Source organism: Bufo gargarizans, chromosome 2, assembly GCF_014858855.1.
Source record: "Bufo gargarizans isolate SCDJY-AF-19 chromosome 2, ASM1485885v1, whole genome shotgun sequence".
Classification (NCBI taxonomy): domain Eukaryota; kingdom Metazoa; phylum Chordata; class Amphibia; order Anura; family Bufonidae; genus Bufo; species Bufo gargarizans.
The window spans coordinates 415,767,906-415,789,498 of NC_058081.1; the positions used below are offsets into that span (position 1 = coordinate 415,767,906).

A 21,593-nucleotide genomic window follows, 5' to 3' on the forward strand; every position below is an offset into this window, starting at 1 on the left:
ACAGGATAAGGTAACAGTTGGATTTGTAGAGATGCCAGTGTGCAATGATGCCACAGCTGCAAATATATTCAACTCCATTGCGTCATCCATGCATGACAAAGCCCTTGAATGGTCTAATTGTGTAGGATTTAGCAGTGATAACTGCAATGTTATGATTGGCAAAAACAACTCTGTATTGTCAAGAGTGAAAGCACAGGCCCCCTCATATTTACAGTGTTGGCTGTCCAAGTCACCTGGTCAACATTTGTGCCAAAACTGCGGCTAAGGAGCTTTCAATGTCACCTGAAGAACTTCTCATTGACATCTATTACTACTTTGAGAAAAGTTCTAAGAGAAGAGAAGACCTAAAACAGTTTCAAGAGTTCTGCAATGTTGCCCAGCAGAGAGTACAAAAGCATTGTCCTACACGCTGGCTTTCTTTAGGAAAAGGTTTGGACCATCTGCTCCACCAATGGCCAGCTTTTCTATCATATTTTAAATCAAAAAGTGAGAATCTGAAGTCATCTAATATTCTGAAAAGGCTGAAATGATCCCCAAATGAAACTATATGCATGCTTTTTACATAATGTAATAATTAAAATGCTTTGACAAATTCAATTTGATATTTCAAAATAAGGCACTTATCCTCTTCAAGTTGAATCAGAGCATACAAGAGCTCCTGCATGACATGGCAAGCAGTTTTCTTAAGTCGAAGGTATTGAGAGAAAACAACATTCGGGAAATAGATGTAAGCAACACTGAAATTTACCTTCCAGATAAAGAGCTATTTGTTGGGTACCTGGCCAGGATGCAATTGCTGAGTGAGGAAGGACAAGAGATGCCCCCTTACAAGACAAAGCAATTCTTTAAAGATGTCAGAGCATTCTATGTCAGGAGCATTAAAAAAATCTTGGAGAAGTTCCTAATGAGAGACCAAGTCTTGAAGAATCTGTCAGTGGTTAAAATGGAAAACCAAGATGAGGTGAAACCAGAGCAAATTTTGATTTTGGCAGAGATTTCCAAATGTGATCAAGGCAGATGCCAGAGAACAGCTCCACTTGGAAGTCCTGGATTTTCGTTCAGTAGAATTTGTTAAAAATCGATTTTTGAAATATGTAAATTACCTTGCTACCAGCAAGTAGGGCGGCTACTTGCTGGTAGCAGCCGCATCCTCCGATGGTAATGACGCCCCTCTGCTTGTTGATTGACAGATCCCATCCGCTGGCCCTTTCTCTGCTGGCCCTGCCTGTTTTGATTCAATATCTGGCGCCTGCGCCGCGGCCGTACCTCTCTTCAATCTGCGCAGGCGCACTGAGAGGCGGCCACTCGCTTGGCCGCTCGCTCCTCAATGCGCCTGCGCCGGGTGTAGATGTGACGTCATCGACGCAGGCGCATTGAGGATGGAGCGGCCGCCTCTCAGTGCGCCTGCGCAGATTGAAGAGGGGTACGGCCGCGGCGCAGGCGCCAGATATTGAATCAAAACAGGCAGGGCCAGCAGAGAAAGGGCCAGCGGACGGGATCTGTCAATCAAAAAGCAGAGGGGGCGTCATTACCATTGGAGGATGCGGCTGCTACCAGCAAGTAGCCGCCCTACTTGCTGGTAGCAAGGTAATTTACATATTTCAAAAATCGATTTTTAACAAATTCTACTGAACGAAAATCATTAATTAGCTTATGTATGATGAGATCGCAGTGTAGGGATTATTAGTAAAGAAAAAAAAAGAAAAAACGGTTTAATGGGGTGACAGAAGCCCTTTAAAGAGCTCTGCCAGCTGATGAAGTTGCTTTTGGTGCTGCCAAATTCTAATTGTGATGTGGAAAGGGCATTCAGCATTGTGCGTTACATTAAGACGGAATTCAGAAGTCAGCTGTCTCACAAAAATCTTGTGAATCTGATGTCTTGCAAAATTAACTAATTTATTGACACAGACTGCTACGAGGTTGAGACAAAATGCTGAAATCTGCCAAACAAGCTACTACACAGTACAATGAAAGTTAGCAAAAAAAATTGAAAAGCTATTTCTTCCTGTGTCGTAACTGGATTTTGTAGATTGTTATAACACATGGCCAGACCTGGTGCGGTGTAATCTACACCTTGAGATGTTACTGTTCTGGTTTCTTTTTTGTCATACATTATGTAATGTTATATATATGTTTGGAAAATGTAATAAAAAGTTTGTGAAAGAAAAAAGAAAAGAAAACCTCCCTGAAATGAGAAGTGCACCTCCCTGAAATGAGTTTTTGCAGGTTGGGATGTCTGCATTACTTTACTGCTGCGGTGCCACAAAGTGCACGGCGTCATAGCAACCAATGACGCCGTGTTCTCCTGCACTAAGCAGGATGCCAGTCCTGTATCTCACGGACCGTGTTCCAAGGATGTGTGAATGAAGCCTAACAGGAATCAGCAAATGGAGACGTACCATCTCAACACCCAAGTTCAGTGCTGCTTAGACTCTGCATTTCTCTGGCTCATATCGTGTTCCCTGGCCCTATGGACTTCTGGGCATGCAGATTGGAGCAGTGGCCGGAACTGACTCTGTGTGCTTTCTCTGTACTGTCTTGACCATCCTCCAATATCATTTCAGAGACTGTTTTAAGAGCAGCAGATAGCATTGTTACATCCGAACAAGGTTATCCTCCACCTGTGTACAAAGCATCATTTTTGTCAAAATGAACGATGCATGGCTCCATGAGGATTTTCACACACCTCCGGCTGAGGAACAGACCTGTCCTTGCTGAATATGCCTCATCATGCCACTGCCTACCAATATTTTCCATTCCATATGGCTGCTGCCACCATGCCACTGCCGCTGGTTTGCCTACCATCATCTTCCATATTATATGGATGCTGCTAAGCCCCCTATTGCCACTTCAATTACAGCTACACAGCGGTCACTATTACTACCCCTAAACAACCACACACACACACACACCTACTGCCCTGTCTGTTCCATGCTGTGCTGCTACCACTACTATTTCGGCCACATGCCACTATTACCCTACCCTTTCTACATCCACACAGTAATGCTGCTGCCAAATAAAAAAGGGAGAATGTTTCTAGGCTAGTTCAAAACAAGCCACAATTTCTTCTGACAATTAAAACACGTGTATGACTAGAGACAGAGATTCTGTCCCCATTAATGCATATTTTTTGTCGTGTGTGCATAACAAGCCATTGTTTCTTATGACATTAAAGTGTGCATAAATTGGGGCAGAGATCTGCCCCAGTAAAGGCATCATTTTTGGACTCTTGATCACAACAAGCCACTATTTTTCCAAAACACCATCTGCCCCAATAAGGGACAATTTTGGAAGCTTTATAATATGAAAAAGCCTAACATGTGTAACAGTGCACTATGTTTGTTAACATGTTAACACCATCAGCCATGCAGTTACTCATACAGACGTGGACAAAATTGTTGGTACCCTTTGGTCAATGAAAGAAAAAGTCACAATGGTCACAGAAATAACTTTAATCTGACAAAAGTAATAATAAATTAAAATTCTATAAATGTTAACCAATGAAAGTCAGACATTGTTTTTCAACCATGCTTCAACAGAATTATGTAAAAAAATAAACTCATGAAACAGGCATGGACAAAAATGATGGTACCCCTAGAAAACACAGAACATAATGTGACCAAAGGGACATGTTAATTCAAGATGTGTCCACTAATTAGCATCACAGGTGTCTACAACCTTGTAATCAGCCATTGGGCCTATATATATGGCTCCAGGTAATCACTGTGTTGTTTGGTGATATGGTGTGTACCACACTCGACATGGACCAGAGGAAGCAAAGGAAAGAGCTGTCTCAAGAGATCAGAAAGAAAATTATAGACAAGCATGTTAAAGGTAAAGGCTATAAGACCATCTCCAAGCAACTAGATGTTCCTGTGAGTACAGTTGCACATATTATTCATAAGTTTAAGATCCATGGGACTGTAGCCAACCTCCCTGGACGTGGCCGCAGGAGGAAAATTGATGACAAATCTAAGAGACGGATAATCCGAATGGTAACAAAAGAGCCTAGAAAGACTTCTAAAGAGATTCAAGGTGAACTTCATGCTCAAGGAACATCAGTGTCAGATCGCACCATCCGTCGTTGTTTGAGCCAAAGTGGACTACATGGGAGACGACCAAGGAGGACACCATTGTTGAAAACGAATCATAAAAAAGCAAGACTGGAATATGCCAAACTACATGTTGACAAGCCACAAAGCTTCTGGGAGAATGTCCTGTGGACAGATGAGACAAAAATCGAAGTTTTTGCCAAGGCACATCAGCTGTATGTTCACAGACGAAAAAATGAAGCATATCAAGAAAAGAACACTGTCCCTACTGTGAAACATGGAGGAGGCTCTGTTATGTTCTGGGGCTGCTTTGCTGCGTCTGGCACAGGGTGTCTTGAATCTGTGCAGGGTACAATGAAATCTCAAGACTATCAAGGAATTCTAGAGAGAAATGTACTAGCCAGTGTCAGAAAGCTTGGTCTCAGTCGCAGGTCATGGGTCTTGCAACAGGACAATGACCCAAAACACACCGCTAAAAACACCCAAGAATGGCTAAGAGGAAAAAATTGGACTATTCTAAAGTGGCCTTCTATGAGCCCTGACCTCAATCCTATTGAGCATCTTTGGAAGGAGCTGAAACATGCAGTCTGGAAAAGGCACCCTTCAAACCGGACACAACTGGAGCAGTTTGCTCATGAGGAGTGGGCCAAAATACCTGCTGAGAGGTGCAGATGTCTCATTGACAGTTACAGGAAGCGTTTGATTGCAGTGATTGCCTCAAAAGGTTGCGCAACAAAATATTAAGTTAGGGGTACCATCATTTTTGTCCATGCCTGTTTCATGAGTTTATTTTTTTACATAATTCTGTTGAAGCATGGTTGAAAAACAATGTCTGACTTTCATTGGTTAACATTTAGAGAATTTTAATTTATTATTACTTTTGTCAGATTAAAGTTATTTCTGTGACCATTGTGACTTTTTCTTTCATTGACCAAAGGGTACCAACAATTTTGTCCACGTCTGTATATATGAATGTCAGTGTTACTGGCATTATTTGCTATTGCTGTCATTGCATTCAAGAGCTTAAGGGGGGAGGGGAAGGAGAGGTATTTTTTTTTTTTTTTTAAGTTAACCTAAAAATATGAAAAAGAATGAGTCTTAGGAGACCTCGGGATGCCATACACCAATTTTCAGGCTATTTGGTGCATATATGATTTGTGTAGAATTTATTTGGAGACTAATCAAAATTTTTGAAAAATTCAACGAATTTAGACACTAAAGGAATTTCAATAAGTTCGTATAGCGAGCTTATAAGTGATGTAGTGTCAATTTAAGAATGTTTACCATACGTACTAAAGTAGCAGGGAAACTTGCATTTGGAAAAATAAAGTAAAATAATTAACATTATTACAGTGGAACTTTCATGTCTGAAATGTTTCCCCAGTAATGAAATAGCATACATTTGCAATGCGCTTTCTAACAGGGACTCAAAGTGCAGGTATAGTTGTGTGGCTGAGGTGACTCCCTGGGAAGTCAGTGACTGCTGTGTGGCTGAGGCGACTCCCTGGGAAGTCAGTGGCTGCTGTGTGGCTGAGGTGACTCCCTGGGAAGTCAGTGGCTGCTGTGTGGCTGAGGTGACTCCCTGGGAAGTCAGTGGCTGCTGTGTGGCTGAGGTGACTCCCTGGGAAATCAGTGGCTGCTGTGTGGCTGAGGTGACTCCCTGGGAAGTCAGTGGCTGCTGTGTGGCTGAGGTGACTCCCTGGGAAGTCAGTGGCTGCTGTGTGGCTGAGGTGACTCCCTGGGAAGTCAGTGGCTGCTGTGTGGCTGAGGTGACTCCCTGGGAAGTCAGTGGCTGCTGTGTGGCTGAGGTGACTCCCTGGGAAGTCAGTGGCTGCTGTGTGGCTGAGGTGACACCCTGGGAAGTCAATGGTTGCCATATGGGCGCTCAACCCCATCACACACTAGGATCAATTTTGCAGGAAGCCAATTTCACTATTTGGATATTTTTTGGAGTGTTGGAGGAAACCAGAGTACCTGGAGGGTTTATGCCAGATTATAGATAGCATACTGGTACATTTCCTCATAACCTTACAGATGGACTACTGTAATGCCCTAAATCAGTGATGGCTAACCTTTTAGAGTCAGAGTGCCCAAACCGCAACCTAAAACCCACTTATATTACGGCAATTTAAATTGAATACTACAGTCCCATATAGTATATCTTCCATGTACTTTATCATTTAGCTATAATAGCCTGCCTACACTCAATGTGCTGCCTGCGTTGCTCATAGTGCGCCCTACACTGATGAATGGCAGGAAAAGCCCAAGGCATATTGGTACACCTTAGACTTTTTCCAGGGCATAGGTGCCCACAGAGAGGGCTTCGAGGAGTCCCCACTGCTGCCATATATGTAGGCCTCCCAGACGAAGCAATATGCCGCCTCCAGCTAGTTCAAAATGCTGTAGCGGGATTAATAACCAATCAGCCCCGGCATGCTCCCATAACACCCATCTTCCACTGTCTGCACTTGCAAATAAAATGGAGGACAACTTTTAAAATCTGCAGACTTTTAAAGTCATGAATAACTTAGGGTCAACTACTGTAGCCCTACACTCCTTGTACCCTTAGATCAGCAGCCTCCACCACAAAACTTTTGGAGCAAGAGCATTCTGTCATGCAGACCACACTCAGTGGAATACACTAACCGGGTATATAATCACTGGACTCTTAAAATAAATAAATAATAATAAGACTCAAAACACACCTATTTAGTTTGGCATTTGAGGGCAAATAACAAATTAGCTTGAAGTACTTCCTCACATGGAATTATCACAAACTAATTGTCTGCTCCTGGACTCCTTGGTGAGAAAAGCTCATCACAAATGTTTGTTGTTATATAGATTTGATTATTTTACACACTGGCAAATATGCAAGAAATTTATTAAGAGGCCTGTGCTTCTTAACAAATATGCCACATTTATTACAGCACATTTTTATATATTTTTTTAATTATTAAGACTGGCATACGAAATGCCAGTCTTCATTTATCTCCCCCCCATCCCCCTTCTGGCCCCCAAGTTTCCCCTTTAACTCCTAGTCCTGATGTGTACAAATTTCATAAGATGGGCAGATATCTGTTTATCAAAACTAGGGAACCCTGCGGATATGAATTAAAGGACAAATCTGCTACTACCCCTGGTTATCACCTCATTGCCCAGTCACTAACACAACATGTGCCTGATTAACTGAGGGGCAGCTCTAGAAACTGGTGTCAAGGGCAAAGTGTAACATGACTTTAACAAAAATGTGTTCACAAGGTTGGGGTCAGATCTAAGTATGAGCTGTGTATTAAATGTCTTCCTACCCTCAAGGAAGTATAGCACACTTGTATGAATTGTAACTACGTATTATGGTCTGTTATTTTACTTTATGGTCTTGCTAGTTCTGTGCGAATTTAATTTGTTCCCTCTGTGTGCATTGTACCTTTTATAATGAAGCTTAAAACTTTAAATGGGTTGTACAAGATAACTATAAATTTGTCTCATGCTCCCAAAATGCCTTAAAAATGGTCATATTCTCACCTTGCTCTCTGGCACTGGTCCAGTCCTCCTCCCACTGTTTGTAGTCAAAGCTGCAGGTGTGGTGTCAAATATATGGCACATGACCACTGCAGCCAGTGTTTGGCTATATACCACAGAGGACAGCGATTGGCTGCAAGTTAGTCCTCTTTCACACGACCGTATGGCTTTTTCAGTGTTTTAAGGTCCGTTTTTCACGGATCAGTTTTTTGTTTCCGTTTCTGTTCAGTTTTTCCGTATGGCATATACAGTATATAGTAATTACATAGAAAAAATTGGGCTGACATAACATTTTCAATAGATGGTTCCGCAAAAACGGAACAGATACAGAAGACATACGGATGCATTTCCGTATGTGTTCCTTTTTTTTGCGGACCTATTGACTTGAATGGAGCCACGGAACGTGATTTTCAGGCAATAATAGGACATGTTCTATCTTTCAACGGAACGGAAACTGAAAGCATACGGAGTACATTCCGTTTGTTTTGCGGAACCATTTAAATGAATGGTTCCGTATAAGGAACGCAAAAAACGGCCCGTATACGGAACGCAAAAACGTTTGTGAGAGCGAGACCTTAGTTGTATATGTGTACATTACAGCTGCAGTTTTATATACAAACAGCGAGAGGAGGAACAGATCTGCGGCACAGAGAACAGAGCCAGGAAAAAAAAGCATATAAATGATCATTCATATGCATGATACTACCTCTATAAAAACAACTCTAACAAGTATGCTACCCTATATGAGGGAAGCATGGGATACTTGAAAGAGTTGCTGAAATGTACCACTAAAAAGAAGATTCGACAAAAAGACAAACATCTAAATAAATTCCAAAAATGCATGGTAGTATGTTTTTACACTACCATGTGAAGAACAATCAAACAAATGTATGACTTTCTCATGTTTTGTTTTTCTTTTTTTTGTATTAATTATTATCCAACTCATGTTTCAAGGTCTTTCAAAGGGTCGAGCATTGACTTATAGGATCTGGTAGCATTAGAGACAGAGCTCGTCAAGATCTCATTTGCATACCCTCTTCCCAGAATTCCAGAAGACAGTTACCTGGCCTTTAAAGGGATTCCGTCACCTCTTTTTACCCTATAGAGATGCGGACATGCACGGCTAGATCGCCGCTAGCATGTCTGCAATATAACTGTCCCATATCTGAGTGGTTTTATTGAGTGTAAAAAAATTATTTTATATATATATATATATATATATATATATATATGTAAATGAGCCTGGTAAGGAGCCCAAGCGGCTGTACCAACCTTCTTGGAGCCCAGCCACCCCCCCCCCTGTGAAGGAGCCCAGCACCGACTGTATGCTCGCGGTGTGCGAGCCCATGCATGCGCAGTTCCTTCCCTGAGGCTGATGCCAGCACAGGGAAGGAACACTATGTCGGCACTGCGCATCGCGAGATTACAGCGATCTGACTTCGTGAGCAAGGAGGAGATTCGTGGATACAGGCGGTGCTGGGCTCCTTCACAGGGGAGGGGTGGCTGGGCTCCAGAACAGTTAGTCCAGCCCCTTGGGCTCCTTACCAGGCTGATTTACATATATATAAAATCATTTTTTACACTCAATAAAATTCAGAAATATGGGACAGGTATATTGAAGACACGACCGCGGGGATCTAGCCGTGCATGTCCGCATCTCTATAGGGTAAAAAGAGGTGACAGAGTCCCTTTAAGACTCCTTATGCTGATTAAGGTGTTCTCCATAAGGTGATATAGTATCCCACAAATCCTGACCTAGACCTCTCACCCAGGTAAGCCAGTACTCTCTGCTCTGCACTGATGAGGGGTAATCACCCCAAAACAGTTGTCTGCAGATGGGCTGCTGGCTTAATAATTATCCATAAAATTATATTATCATTAACTTGGTAGCATTAGAGGCAGAGCTAGTTGCATATATTATTTTCTGTTCCTATCAGACCAGTTCTTTTATTAGTTACAAGAAAAAAGTTCCCTTATTTGCTTGAACGGAATACCACTTAACAGTAAGAAATAAGTAAAAGTCCTTACATTTCCCATATATTCTGACAGAAGATCCTGCAAAGCCTGTCGAACAGAATTACATTCAGCTACTATTCGCTCCCGGCGGTCATCACGGGTGCAAGAGGAGTCAGCCATAAGAGCAGCTCCACTGATGATACTTTCTAATCGTTCCTCCAATGATGGTCTGAATCTCTCTTCACTGAAGCCAAGAGGATCCACAATGATTTGTTTCTGAAAACATGCAACAAAAAATAGTTAGGAAATCATTTTACTTAACCAATAAATGTGTTAAAAAATTATATAGATGTGACATCTTTCTCAGTTTGCAAATTGTTTTCTCTCTTTCCCTACCTTCAGACTTTCTGTAAATGTTCAGAATCCTTATGTCTTCTTTCACACTACCATTATGAGTTCTGGCAAAGAACAACCTGCCGGACCTCTCAGACTATAATCAGGGGCAGACTGGCTATAGACCCTACAGGGAAATTTCCCGGTGGGTAGATCCTAGGGAGCCGCCCAAACCCTCATGAGTGCATAGCGATCTGACGCTCTCAGCATTAACGCTAGGTGCATTAGGTACTTATGCAACTGGCTGGAAAGGAGCCTCCTGCATTCAACTGTAGTGCAGCTGGGGCGACAGTATTTTAGGCTGGACTGTGGTATTTGGTATTCCTCCCTCACTCAGTTCAGTCATTTGTCAGCAGCACACACAGGGAGATGTGCTGCCAAATAATTCCTCTTTCACCATGATGGGTAACAAGGAAGGGAGAGGCGCTGATAAACAAGCATATTCAGGATGATTAGGCTCACCTTATGTGGTTGTGCAAACGTAGGCACAACCCTAGTGTACACTGGTGGTAGCTGGAGGTCGGGTCTGCCAGTGTCGTCTAATCCTCACTAGAACGGGTTGCCAGCCCCTGGGAGGTATGGTAAGTAATGATACTGAAAAGGGTGGGGTCTACATGGAGACCCACACCCTCCGTGAAGGCACTTTGTCGGTGCAACTGAACGACCAGGCGAATAAGGATGTGAACTGTTTATTCAAGGATAGTCATCCTTAATCGCCTGGTCGTTCAGTTGCGCCTTCAAGTGCCTTCACGGAGGGTGTGGGTCTCCACGTAGGCCCCACCCTTTTCAGTATCTTTCACCATGATGAATGATGTAAATTAGCTGATAAATGCCTGCTTGATTATTTCTTAGCTGGTCGGTGGTAAGATTATATGTGACAATTATCGCAAACAAGTGTTCCTATCATGCTCCCACATGGAGTGTGTTTTCCCACAGTGGATAATTTTGTATGAAATTAGCCTAAGTGAACGGCTAGATAAAATAAAATATTTACATCAAAATTGTTTAGCGCAATAGCTAGCTCTCCTCCTCCATGCTGTGCAGCGATTTCCTCAGATGATGTGGCTTGTGCTGCATTAGAGATGCCAGTGACTGCTTGCTGGAGTTGTTTATAGATCAAGTCCCTGTTTGCTTTGTAAGCAGCTACATCAGGATGTTGCAGACATGCTTGGGAAGCAGTATAAAGAATTGGAATATTCTTCTGCAGGATTCCACGAGCTGCAGCCATCTGATCTCTGTGCCCCACATCTTTCAGCTCCTAAAATGAAATAAAAAACCCACACAATTGACAAAATAGAAAAAAAAAGCCTATGAAACTATAAGCCAGTGGAGTCTAGTGGAACAAGGCACAAAGAATAAAATAATCCAAACGCTGCTGATAGACAGTGAAAAACAAATCCCCTCAAGTAGATTTAGCAGACTAAATACAAATACATTGTCATATACTGTATAACCTCAAATGCCCCTCTCACGCTGGCAGTACTCAGTGTGTGTAAGGAGGTTATCACCCAGGGGTTAGGCTACTTTATGGTTCTGACATCCGGCATGAGATCTCAAGACCACAGCAAACCGCTTCTGTTATAATAATACAACTGGCTGCATCCGTTCAGAACGAATATATCGAAAAAAGAAAAAAAAAAAAAAACGGATCTGGCTCCATTGACTTACATGGTTTTTGGTGCTGGATTTGGCATCTTAAGTTTCCAATGAAGCATACAAAAACGCTGCTTGCAGTAATTTTTTGTGTCCGGCATGGGAACGCAACAAACCGGAAAGGAATGCAGTCTGGTGCACTCCATAAAGGTTTGTTCCGTTTTTGAGACCCTGGTCCTGATCTCAAAACCGGACAGCACAATGCAGATCTGAAAGTAGCTTTACTTTTATGTATCATTTATTTTCATTATATTTCAAGCATGTGGCAAGGATTGTGAAGGATTTTTCCTTTTACTATTAAAGGAGTGTCACCAGCGACCTCCCTATCTAATTATCTGCATAGACACATTGCTGTAGTTCAGCTAATTAAAGGTCCCTTTACACAGGACGATATTACAGCAGATTGTCAGGAAGGAAGCATTCCTTCCCGACAATCTGATAATCCTTCCCGACTCCTGCATAACGGTAACTGGATGGATTTGTTATGCTGGCCGTAGACTTCTATTATGACGGAATGCATAACGGAAAGGCATTCCATTATGAATTCCGTCCTTGAATTGCATTATGGTCCGTGGTAACAGAATTCAGCAACTTGAAGTTTGTCCATCCCTGCTCCTAATTTTTCTATTGAAATAACTATATATCTACCCTATCATCCTCCACCTATCACCTGTGTGGGAATTCGCTCTGGTAGTTGGGATAAGCGGATGCAGTACAAAGGCAAAGTACAAGTTCGTAATTCAAATGTCCGTGTTTATTAACACATAAGGTCAAACAAAAACACTCTTTGCAAAGTTGGTGTTTGTTCACACAGAGTAGAAAGTTTGTGCATAACAAAACGTCACCTTGTCGGCGGTTCTGACTCCAGCATTCCACATGCAGGCTTTAGGTGGCCTGCCCTCACAACACACAGGTCTCAGCTTTTCAGCCCAGCACAGAGCTCAGTTCCCACACCAGCGATTGCCAGAGCTCCTCTGTCAGAGAGAGAGGTAATCACTCCCAGCTGATACTGCCGGCTGGGGTTTTTATAGTCCAATCAAGACTCGGCCTGGAACGTGGAGAGTAGTCACCCACCCAGCACTTTTGTCTATTCCCAGTAAGAGCTGTCCTGGATCAGCTATACAGCCATACTAAAATAGCAAAGTGTCAATCAGCATTAGCTGCCGCTGCCGCCTGAAAATACCAGGTCTTACTTCACCGAGGCTAGGAACCTCGGTGACACATACCTTCCGTCAACGACAGACCCTTGCGCCTTCCTACACCTGGTAGACTCTATCACACAGGATAGGCTTAGATACACACCTAGTTTTGACACAGGCTCAGGAGACAGTATAGGATTAGATATAGAGGCAGAGTGGACAGCATCGGACATGATAGGCGTACAAGACAGCATCATACAAGAAAGGAATAGATTTAGGGCTGCAACAATTAATCAAAGTTGTCGACAATATTCGATAATGGGATTCGTTGTCGACTAATCCAGTTATCGAATAATCGGCCGATTCGTTGCTATGCGGGTGGGAGCGGACGGTCAGGCGTCATGTCTGCGGGTCCTTGAAATTTAAATTAGCGCATCTTTATAACCTTACAATGAAGCTCCAGTAACAGGCAGAGCGGGCGGCGGTGCAACGTCACTTACTCACGTGACGCACCTGCTTCATTCATAAAGTGGGCGGAGCAGGCGCGTAATGCGAGTTAGGGAGGCTACGCCACCTCCCGCTCTGCCTGTTACTGGAGCTTCATTGTAAGGTAATAAAGATGGGCTGTTTTAGAGTTCAAGTAAAGGTTACTGCCAGTTAAGTTAGTCTACTGCTGTGAGTGGCGGAGCCGGGCCTGTTATGGGGAGGGGGATCTGTGCACTGCAATGGGGAGGGGGATCTGTCCACTGTTATGGGGAGGGGGATCTGTCCACTGTTATGGGGAGGGGGATCTGTCCACTGTTATGGGGAGGGGGATCTGTGGATGACACTGTTATGGGGGAGATCTGTGGATGACACATATAGCATAAGATGCTATATAGTGTCATCCACAGATCCCCCTCCCCATAACAGTGCCGTGCACAGATCCCCCTCCCCATAACAGTGCAATCCACAGATCCTTCTCCACATAATAGTACACAGATCCCCCTCTCCATAACAGTGCCATCCACAGATCCTCCTCCCCATAACAGTGCCATCCACAGCTCCCCCTCCACATCTCTACATAATAGTGCACAGATCCCCCTCTCCATAACAGTGCCATCCACAGATCCCCCCCATAACAGCGCCATCCACAGATCCCCCATAACAGCGCCATCCACAGATCCCCCATAACAGTGTCCATACACAGATCCCGCCCACAACAGTGTCCATCCACAGATCCCCCATAAGTGTCCATCCGAAGATCCCCCCATAACAGTGTCCATCCACAGAGCCCCACCATAACAATGTACATCCACAGATCCACCCCATAATAGCGCCATCCACAGATCCCCCATAACAGCACCATCCACAGATCCCCCCATAAGTGTCCATCCACAGAGCCCCCCCATAACAGTGTCCATCCACAGAGCCCCCCCATAACAGTGTCCATCCACAGAGCCCCCCAATAACAGTGTCCATCCACAGAGCCCCCCAATAACAGTGTCCATCCACAGAGCCCCCCCATAACAGTGTCCATCCACAGAGCCCCCCCATAACAGTGTCCATCCACAGAGCCCCCACATAACAGTGTCCATCCACAGAGCCCCCACATAACAGTGTCCATCCACAGAGCCCCCCCATAACAGTGTCCATCCACTGAGCCCCCCCCCATAACAGTGTCCATCCACTGATCCCCCATAACAGTGTCCATCCACCAGGGTGGATTTGATTAAAATCAAACTGATTTAAATCAGGATTTTAATCACTAGTCAGTAAGGCTTGAGTTAAATCATAGTTTTCTACATAAAGACTAATATCTGCTGGTATAACTTATAATATGCAAGTAGATGAAGATTTTTAGAATAACAACTTTTCATATTAGTTTGATTAGGTTGATTCTGTATTCATAGTTTTATAGAAGTTAGGATTAAGGTCTTTTTCTCAACTCTGTTCATGTTATAAAATTTTTGCTGTGAAGAAGAGGAGGCATGTGATCTCTGCTGAGGCAAATTCAGTTTTGAGAACTGTAAAAAAATTATATTTGGACTGGAGAACCCCTTTAACCCCATCCCGACATCCGCCTTAATAGTATAGCGGATGTCTGGTCTGTAAAGATGGCATCTGCTCCAGAGTGAGCGCCATAGCAACTGGGTGCCTACTGTTTCATGCAGCAGACAACCAATGCTAATGTGCGATCGCTAGTAATGCCGACCATGGCATCCGAGGGCTTAAATCCAGATGCGCGGAGTTCCCGGGCAGGAAAGCCTCTCCCGGGCAGAGATCAGGGACCTAAAAAAATAAATAAAATTATATATTGAATATTGATGCGAGGAAAACGCCAGTACTATTAACGGTGAATGGCGTAAAGGGAAAAAAAAACACTAAATGGCCAATTGGACAATTTTCATTACTTCAACTCCCCAAAACAATGTAATAAAAAGGTGATTAAACAGTCATAGACACTCCAAAACAGTATAAATAAAAGCTACAGATCGTTCCGAAAAAATTTACCCTCACACAGTTCCACTTTTTTCCAAAGAAATTTTTTTTTTTCAATATTAAAACACAAGAAAAACTATACAAATATGGTATCGCCATAATTGAACTGACCTGGAGACGGAAGAGCACAAGTCAGTTTTTCCGCATAGTTAACGCCCTAAAAACAAAACGCATAAAACTGTGGTGGTTTTTCTTCTCCCAATTTCGCCCCATTTGGATATTTTCCAGCTTCCCATTACATCTCATGCAATATTAAATGGTGCCGTTAAAAATACAACTTGTCCCGCAAAAAAAAAGTCCTCAAACAGCTATGTGAATTGAAAAATTAAAAAAAGATATGGTTCTAGGAAGGGATTATGTACCGTAATGCAGTGTAAGGCTAGTTTCACACTAGCGTTGTGAGATCCGTCAGGCTGTTCTGGCAGGGAACAGCCTGCTGTGTCTCTCTGGATTCGATATTGCAGAAGCCACTGCATTTCCGTCTGGCCCCAATAAAGTATAATGGGGACCGGCAGAGATCCGGCTGCAACCCGGAAAATATGCAGAGAATTGGCTGGACGAAAACCGCTGTACAGTAAAGTATTCTATCCTCTCTGTATTGAGCCATTCCACAACTCTTCCCCTCTGCTCTGAGTGACAACTCTATCATCCAACCATAAGACCAGTACAGCTGTCACTCAGGGCAGAGGGACAGACTGTGAAGTGGCTCATTGCACAGAGCACCTCTAGTGCAGGAGAAGAACCTGGCAAAATAAAAGTCCATATTTACACTACTCCTGATAAAAATGCCACAAAAGGTATATTTGCTCTGCTCTCCTCAGGCTCTACCTACTGCTGTTAGCCGTTTAACATGGTCAAAGCTGCTGACAAACTCCCTTCAAGCTTTCTGTCTACAGAACTCCAATTATATCAGTATGATAAAGAGAGGTAACTCTTTATACAGGCAAATCAGAAAATGCATGGCTTACCTGTTGCCGTTTTGCAGCCATTACATTCAACTTGTCAACCTCAGCTTTTAAAGCTTTGTATTGTATTCCTAAATCCTGCTCTGTGCCAGCATTTCTTAGTTTTACAATTCCTTCTTCCACCTTTAGAAAATAAAATATATAACAACTTTTGTGAAGCTGAAGTGACCTGCACAAACGTCATCCTTGAATTGATCAGATACTAAAATAAACAATAAAGTACATTACCACTTTAAGCTGAACAAGTAGTTTGTAAACATCTGCCATATCAGCCAATATAAGCAATCTTGTAACTGCAGACAGCAGTGCACGTGCAGCTCGAACCATGTTTCCACGTTTCACAGATGAGCATGGATCATCAGCAAACTCCCCAGAAGCGCTTCTCATTAACTCTCCTGCAAGTAAATACAAGTTTGTGTCAAAGTGGGGGGAAAAGAAGATTTAATAAGAGCTTCCCAGATTATTTTTTATTAAACAAAAAAAACACACCGAATGGGTGAAAAACACTCTTAACTCATCTCACTGATCCCTCGCAGGTGCTGTTCCAGTCTCCACTGCTATCTATTTCCCGATCCTGAGCTTAACACAGAAAATGGCTTGGACTGCCCACTCAGCCAATCACTGGCTGAGGCATGTCACCGATGCAGCCAATGATTGGCTGAGAAGGCAGTCCAACCCTTTTCCTATATGTCAAGCCTGGGACCAGGACGTGGTTGGCAGAACAGCATTGGAATGGCGGCAGCAGCAGGGGAATGCGAGTTAAATAATGATGGTTACTGTTTTTTTTTTTTCTTTTGGCTTTAAAACATTTTTTTATTTGGAAAACCGCTCTAAAAGTGACATATCAACCTACTCTGTAACTAGTAATCATACTATCTGATGCCACTGCAATCTGTAGAATATGCCGGAGAGTCACCTACCACCAAAGACTACTTTGCCAGACAGCAAATCTAAATGCGGTATACACATTTAATGGTATCGACTGGCATCGATATAGGCAATATAGGCGATATGCGATATAAATTTGTGCCACGATATGAATTTTGTGCACATTACCGGACCGCGATATAACCACGGAGCGGTAGTGAAAGATCGCGCTCTCTGCACGCACCATGTTCTCCTGAGCAGGCACAGTGGAGAAGGAGGGAGTCCCTCCCTCCCCACTGTGCGCGGCTGCCGCTGGCCACTAATGAGAACAGAGTAGGAGGAGGAGGGGAGGGACTGTGGACACAGCGCCACCAATGAATGCCTGAATACCAAAGTAGCGTTCATGTGCCGGCCATATCCCGGCCCCTATGACTTCTCGCTGCGATCCGCCGCAATTAACCCATCAGTTGAGGGGTTAATCGCGCGGATCACAGCGTCCTGTCAGAGGTCGGGTGCCGGGAATGTTCTTCAGTCTCAGCATTGGTGGCAGTGGGCAGTTCCAATCGGAGTCCCAGCAGTGTAATGCTGGGGCTCCGATCGGAACTGCCCACTGCCACCAATGATGGGAGGGAGGGGGACCCTGTGGCCACTGCCACCAATTATTAATACTGGGGAGGGAGGGGGGGTGGGTTTGAGTTACCAGAGGGGGCTGATAAGAGGGAGAGGCTGGGTGGAACATGAGAGGCTGGGGGGCTGATCAGAGGCTGGGGGGCACATGAGAGGCTGGGAGGCACATGAGAGGCTGGCTGCCATGGTCAACTCCCTGCTGTTGTGTGCACAAAGCACAGGGCAGCAGGGAGAGTGTAAAGTCCTATTCACCCTGATAGAGCTCTATTAGGGTGAATATGACAAGGGTTCCAGCCCTTAAGGAGGCTGCTATTAAATACAAAGTAAAAAGTAAAAATAAAAATGTTTAAACCCCCCCCCCATCCCCCCAAATATAGAAAACAATATATTGCGATATATATCGCATATCGCACATGCTTAAAATTATATCGCAATATAGATTTCAGGCCATATCGCCAACCCCTAACTTCTACCACTCAAGACTCCCCCATAAACTTACAGATGACATCCTGCTGCAACAGCAAGGGTCAGAACTAGCCGTCTAATCCCTGTAATGCAAAACTGCCTGTGATAGCAACTAAATGACCACTTAAAGGAGAGCTCAACAAAACAGCAGGTGTCAGACTATTATGAAGCTCAGTGGTCAGTGTGAAAACTGAAATTTTTATTTTTTGAGTTCACTTATTAGAACATATGTATCACAGAGAACATACCTTGCTTGCGAACATCCTCAACTGCATCTATTAACTCCTGCTTGAGAAATTGGCTCTCTTTGGCTATTTTGTCTCCTTTCTCCAGAAAGTTTTGAGTTGCTTGCTCAACAGATGCAGCTAAAACATGAGCTTTCTTAGAACGGCCTTTCTTTTTATTTGATGGTCCCTTATTGCTAGTATTAACCAGAGTTGTCACCTGCATATAAAATATTAATACAGTTATGAATCATACAGAAATGCTCCAGATGACCTTTTACTGCTCTGTAAAAAGCAACCACATCACAACACAGAAGTACCATATTAAAAAGTGACTAATACTTAGCTATTCTGATTATACACCTTTTATACAGAGGACTTTTATATACCTTTTATATAAAAGTCCTCTGTAACATATAAATATACTTACATTCAGAGGAAAGGGGAGGCTGTGACTAAGTGACTACTGGGGGGGGGGGGGGAGTACTACTGCACTACCGATTTCAAATGGATGTTCCTACATTTCATTTAACAGACCTAGAGTGTTTGGATCAGCAGTGGTGATCAACCCTGGTCCCCACTGCTGGGTTCCGGTTCTACCACTCCACAGCCACTTCTGTAGATCCCTGGTCTCTCTGGAGGTCACAATGACCACAGCAGCCAATAACTGGAGTAGCAGTGATGTTACCCAGTCGACTTAAAGGTGGGAAGACGACTTAAAGGTGGGAAGACAATGTAATAAAGCAGCACGAAATGCCAGCAGAATGCTTGGATGTATAGGGAGAGGTATAAGCAGTAGAAAGAGTGAAGTGCTTATGCCGCTGTACAGATCACTGGTGAGACCTCACTTGGAGTATTGTGCGCAGTACTGGAGGCCATATCTCCAGAAGGATATAGATACTCTAGAGAGAGTTCAGAGAAGAGCTACTAAACTGGTCCATGGATTGCAGGATAAAACTTACCAGGAAAGGTTAAAAGACCTTAATATGTATAGCTTGGAAGAAAGAAGAGACCGAGGGGATATGATAGAAACTTTTAAATACATAAAGGGAATCAACTCGGTAAAGGAGGAGAGCATATTTAAAAGAAGAAAAACTACCACAAGAGGACACAGTTTTAAAATGGGGCAAAGGTTTAAAAGTAATATAAGGAAGTATTACTTTACTGAGAGAGTAGTGGATGCATGGAATAGCCTTCCTGCAGAAGTGGTAGCGGCAAATACAGTGAAGGAGTTTAAGCATGCATGGGATAGGCATAAGGCTATCCTTCATATAAGATAGGGCCAGGGACTATTCATAGGATTCAGATATATTGGGCAGACTAGATGGGCCAAATGGTTCTTATCTGCCGACACATTCTATGTTTCTATGTTACATCACTGGGTCACATGCTGCATGGGTGGCGTTTTTTTAACGTTAGTGTTTGTGTCCTTTTTAGGCCTCATGCACACGACCGTTGTGTGCATCCGTGGCCGTTGTGCCGTTTTCCGTTTTTTTTCGCGGACCCATTGACTTTCAATGGGTCCGTGGAAAAATCGGAAAATGCACCGTTTTGCAGCCGAGGCCGTGATCCGTGTATCCTGTCCGTCAAAAAAATATGACCTGTCCTATTTTTTTGACGGACAACGGTTCACGGACCCATTCAAGTCAATGGGTCCGTGAAAGAACACGATTGCACACAAGATTGGCATCCGTGTCCGTGATCCGTGGCCGTAGGTTGCTTTCATACAGACGGATCCGAAGATCCGTCTGCATAAAAGCTTTTTCTGATCTAAGTTTTCACTTCGTGAAAACTCATTTCCGACAGTAAATTCTAACACAGAAACGTTCCCATGGTGATGGGGACGCTTCTAGTTAGAATACACTGCAAACTTTGTACAAGACTGCCCCCTGCTGCCTGGCAGCACCCGATCTCTTACAGGGGGATATGATAGCACAATTAACCCCTTCAGGTGCGGCACCTAAAGGGGTTAATTGTACTATCATATTCCCCTGTAAGAGATCAGGGCTGCCAGGCAGCAGGGGCAGACCCCCCCCTCCCCAGTTTGAATATCGTTGGTGGCACAGTGTGCCCCCACCATCGCCCCCCCCTCCCTCCCTCTATTGTATTAAATCGTTGGTGGCACAGTGTGCCAACCACCATCGGCCCCCCTCCCTCCCTCTATTGTATTAAATCGTTGGTGGCACAGTGTGCCAACCACCATCGGCCCCCCCTCCCTCCCTCTATTGTATTAAATCGTTGGTGGCACAGTGTGCCAACCACCATCGGCCCCCCTCCCTCCCTCTATTGTATTAAATCGTTGGTGGCACAGTGTGCCAACCACCATCGCCCCCCCCCCCTCCCTCTATAGCAGTAACATTGGTGGCAGTGTGCGGTCTCAACAGTAGAAGATTCATACTTACCTGCTTGCTGCTGCGATGTCTGTGAACGGCCGGGAGCTCCTCCTACTGGTAAGTGACAGTTCTTTAGCAATGCGTCGCACAGACCTTTCACTTACCAGTAGGAGGAGCTCCCGGCCGAACACAGACATCGCAGCAGCAAGCAGGTAAGTATGAATCTTCTACTGTTGAGACCGCACACTGCCACCAATGTTACTGCTATAGAGGGAGGGGGGGGGGGGCGATGGTGGTTGGCACACTGTGCCACCAACGATTTAATACAATAGAGGGAGGGAGGGGGGCCGATGGTGGTTGGCACACTGTGCCACCAACGATTTAATACAATAGAGGGAGGGAGGGGGGGCCGATGGTGGTTGGCACACTGTGCCACCAACGATTTAATACAATAGAGGGAGGGAGGGGGGCCGATGGTGGTTGGCACACTGTGCCACCAACGATTTAATACAATAGAGGGAGGGAGGGGGGGCGATGGTGGGGGCACACTGTGCCACCAACGATATTCAAACTGGGGAGGGGGGGGGGTCTGCCCCCTGCTGCCTGGCAGCCCTGATCTCTTACAGGGGAATATGATAGTACAATTAACCCCTTTAGGTGCCGCACCTAAAGGGGTTAATTGTGCTATCATATCCCCCAGTAAGAGATCGGGTGCTGCCAGGCAGCAGGGGGCAGTCTTGTACAAAGTTTGTAGTGTATTCTAACCTGAAGCGTCCCCATCACCATGGGAACGCCTCTGTGTTAGAATATTCTGTCGGATCTGAGGTTCACGAAGTAGCTCATATCCGACAGTATATTCTAACATAGAGGCGTTCCCATGGTGATGGGGACGCTTCAAGTTAAAATATACCATCGGATT

The 21,593-nt window shown here is 44.2% G+C and overlaps 1 protein-coding gene across 1 annotated transcript in view; it reads right to left on the bottom strand.

Annotated features, from left to right (window-relative positions):
- The window catches only part of LOC122928246 (catenin alpha-1), a 111,678-nt gene that overhangs the window by 55,976 nt on the left and 34,109 nt on the right, over positions 1-21,593 (bottom strand). The window contains exons 3-7 of the mRNA XM_044280891.1: positions 18,366-18,561; positions 16,387-16,553; positions 16,162-16,281; positions 10,915-11,178; positions 9,600-9,803 (exon numbers count right to left, since the gene is read on the bottom strand). Coding sequence (XP_044136826.1) covers positions 9,600-9,803; positions 10,915-11,178; positions 16,162-16,281; positions 16,387-16,553; positions 18,366-18,561 — 951 coding nt within the window. The remainder of the gene's footprint in view (positions 1-9,599; positions 9,804-10,914; positions 11,179-16,161; positions 16,282-16,386; positions 16,554-18,365; positions 18,562-21,593) is intronic.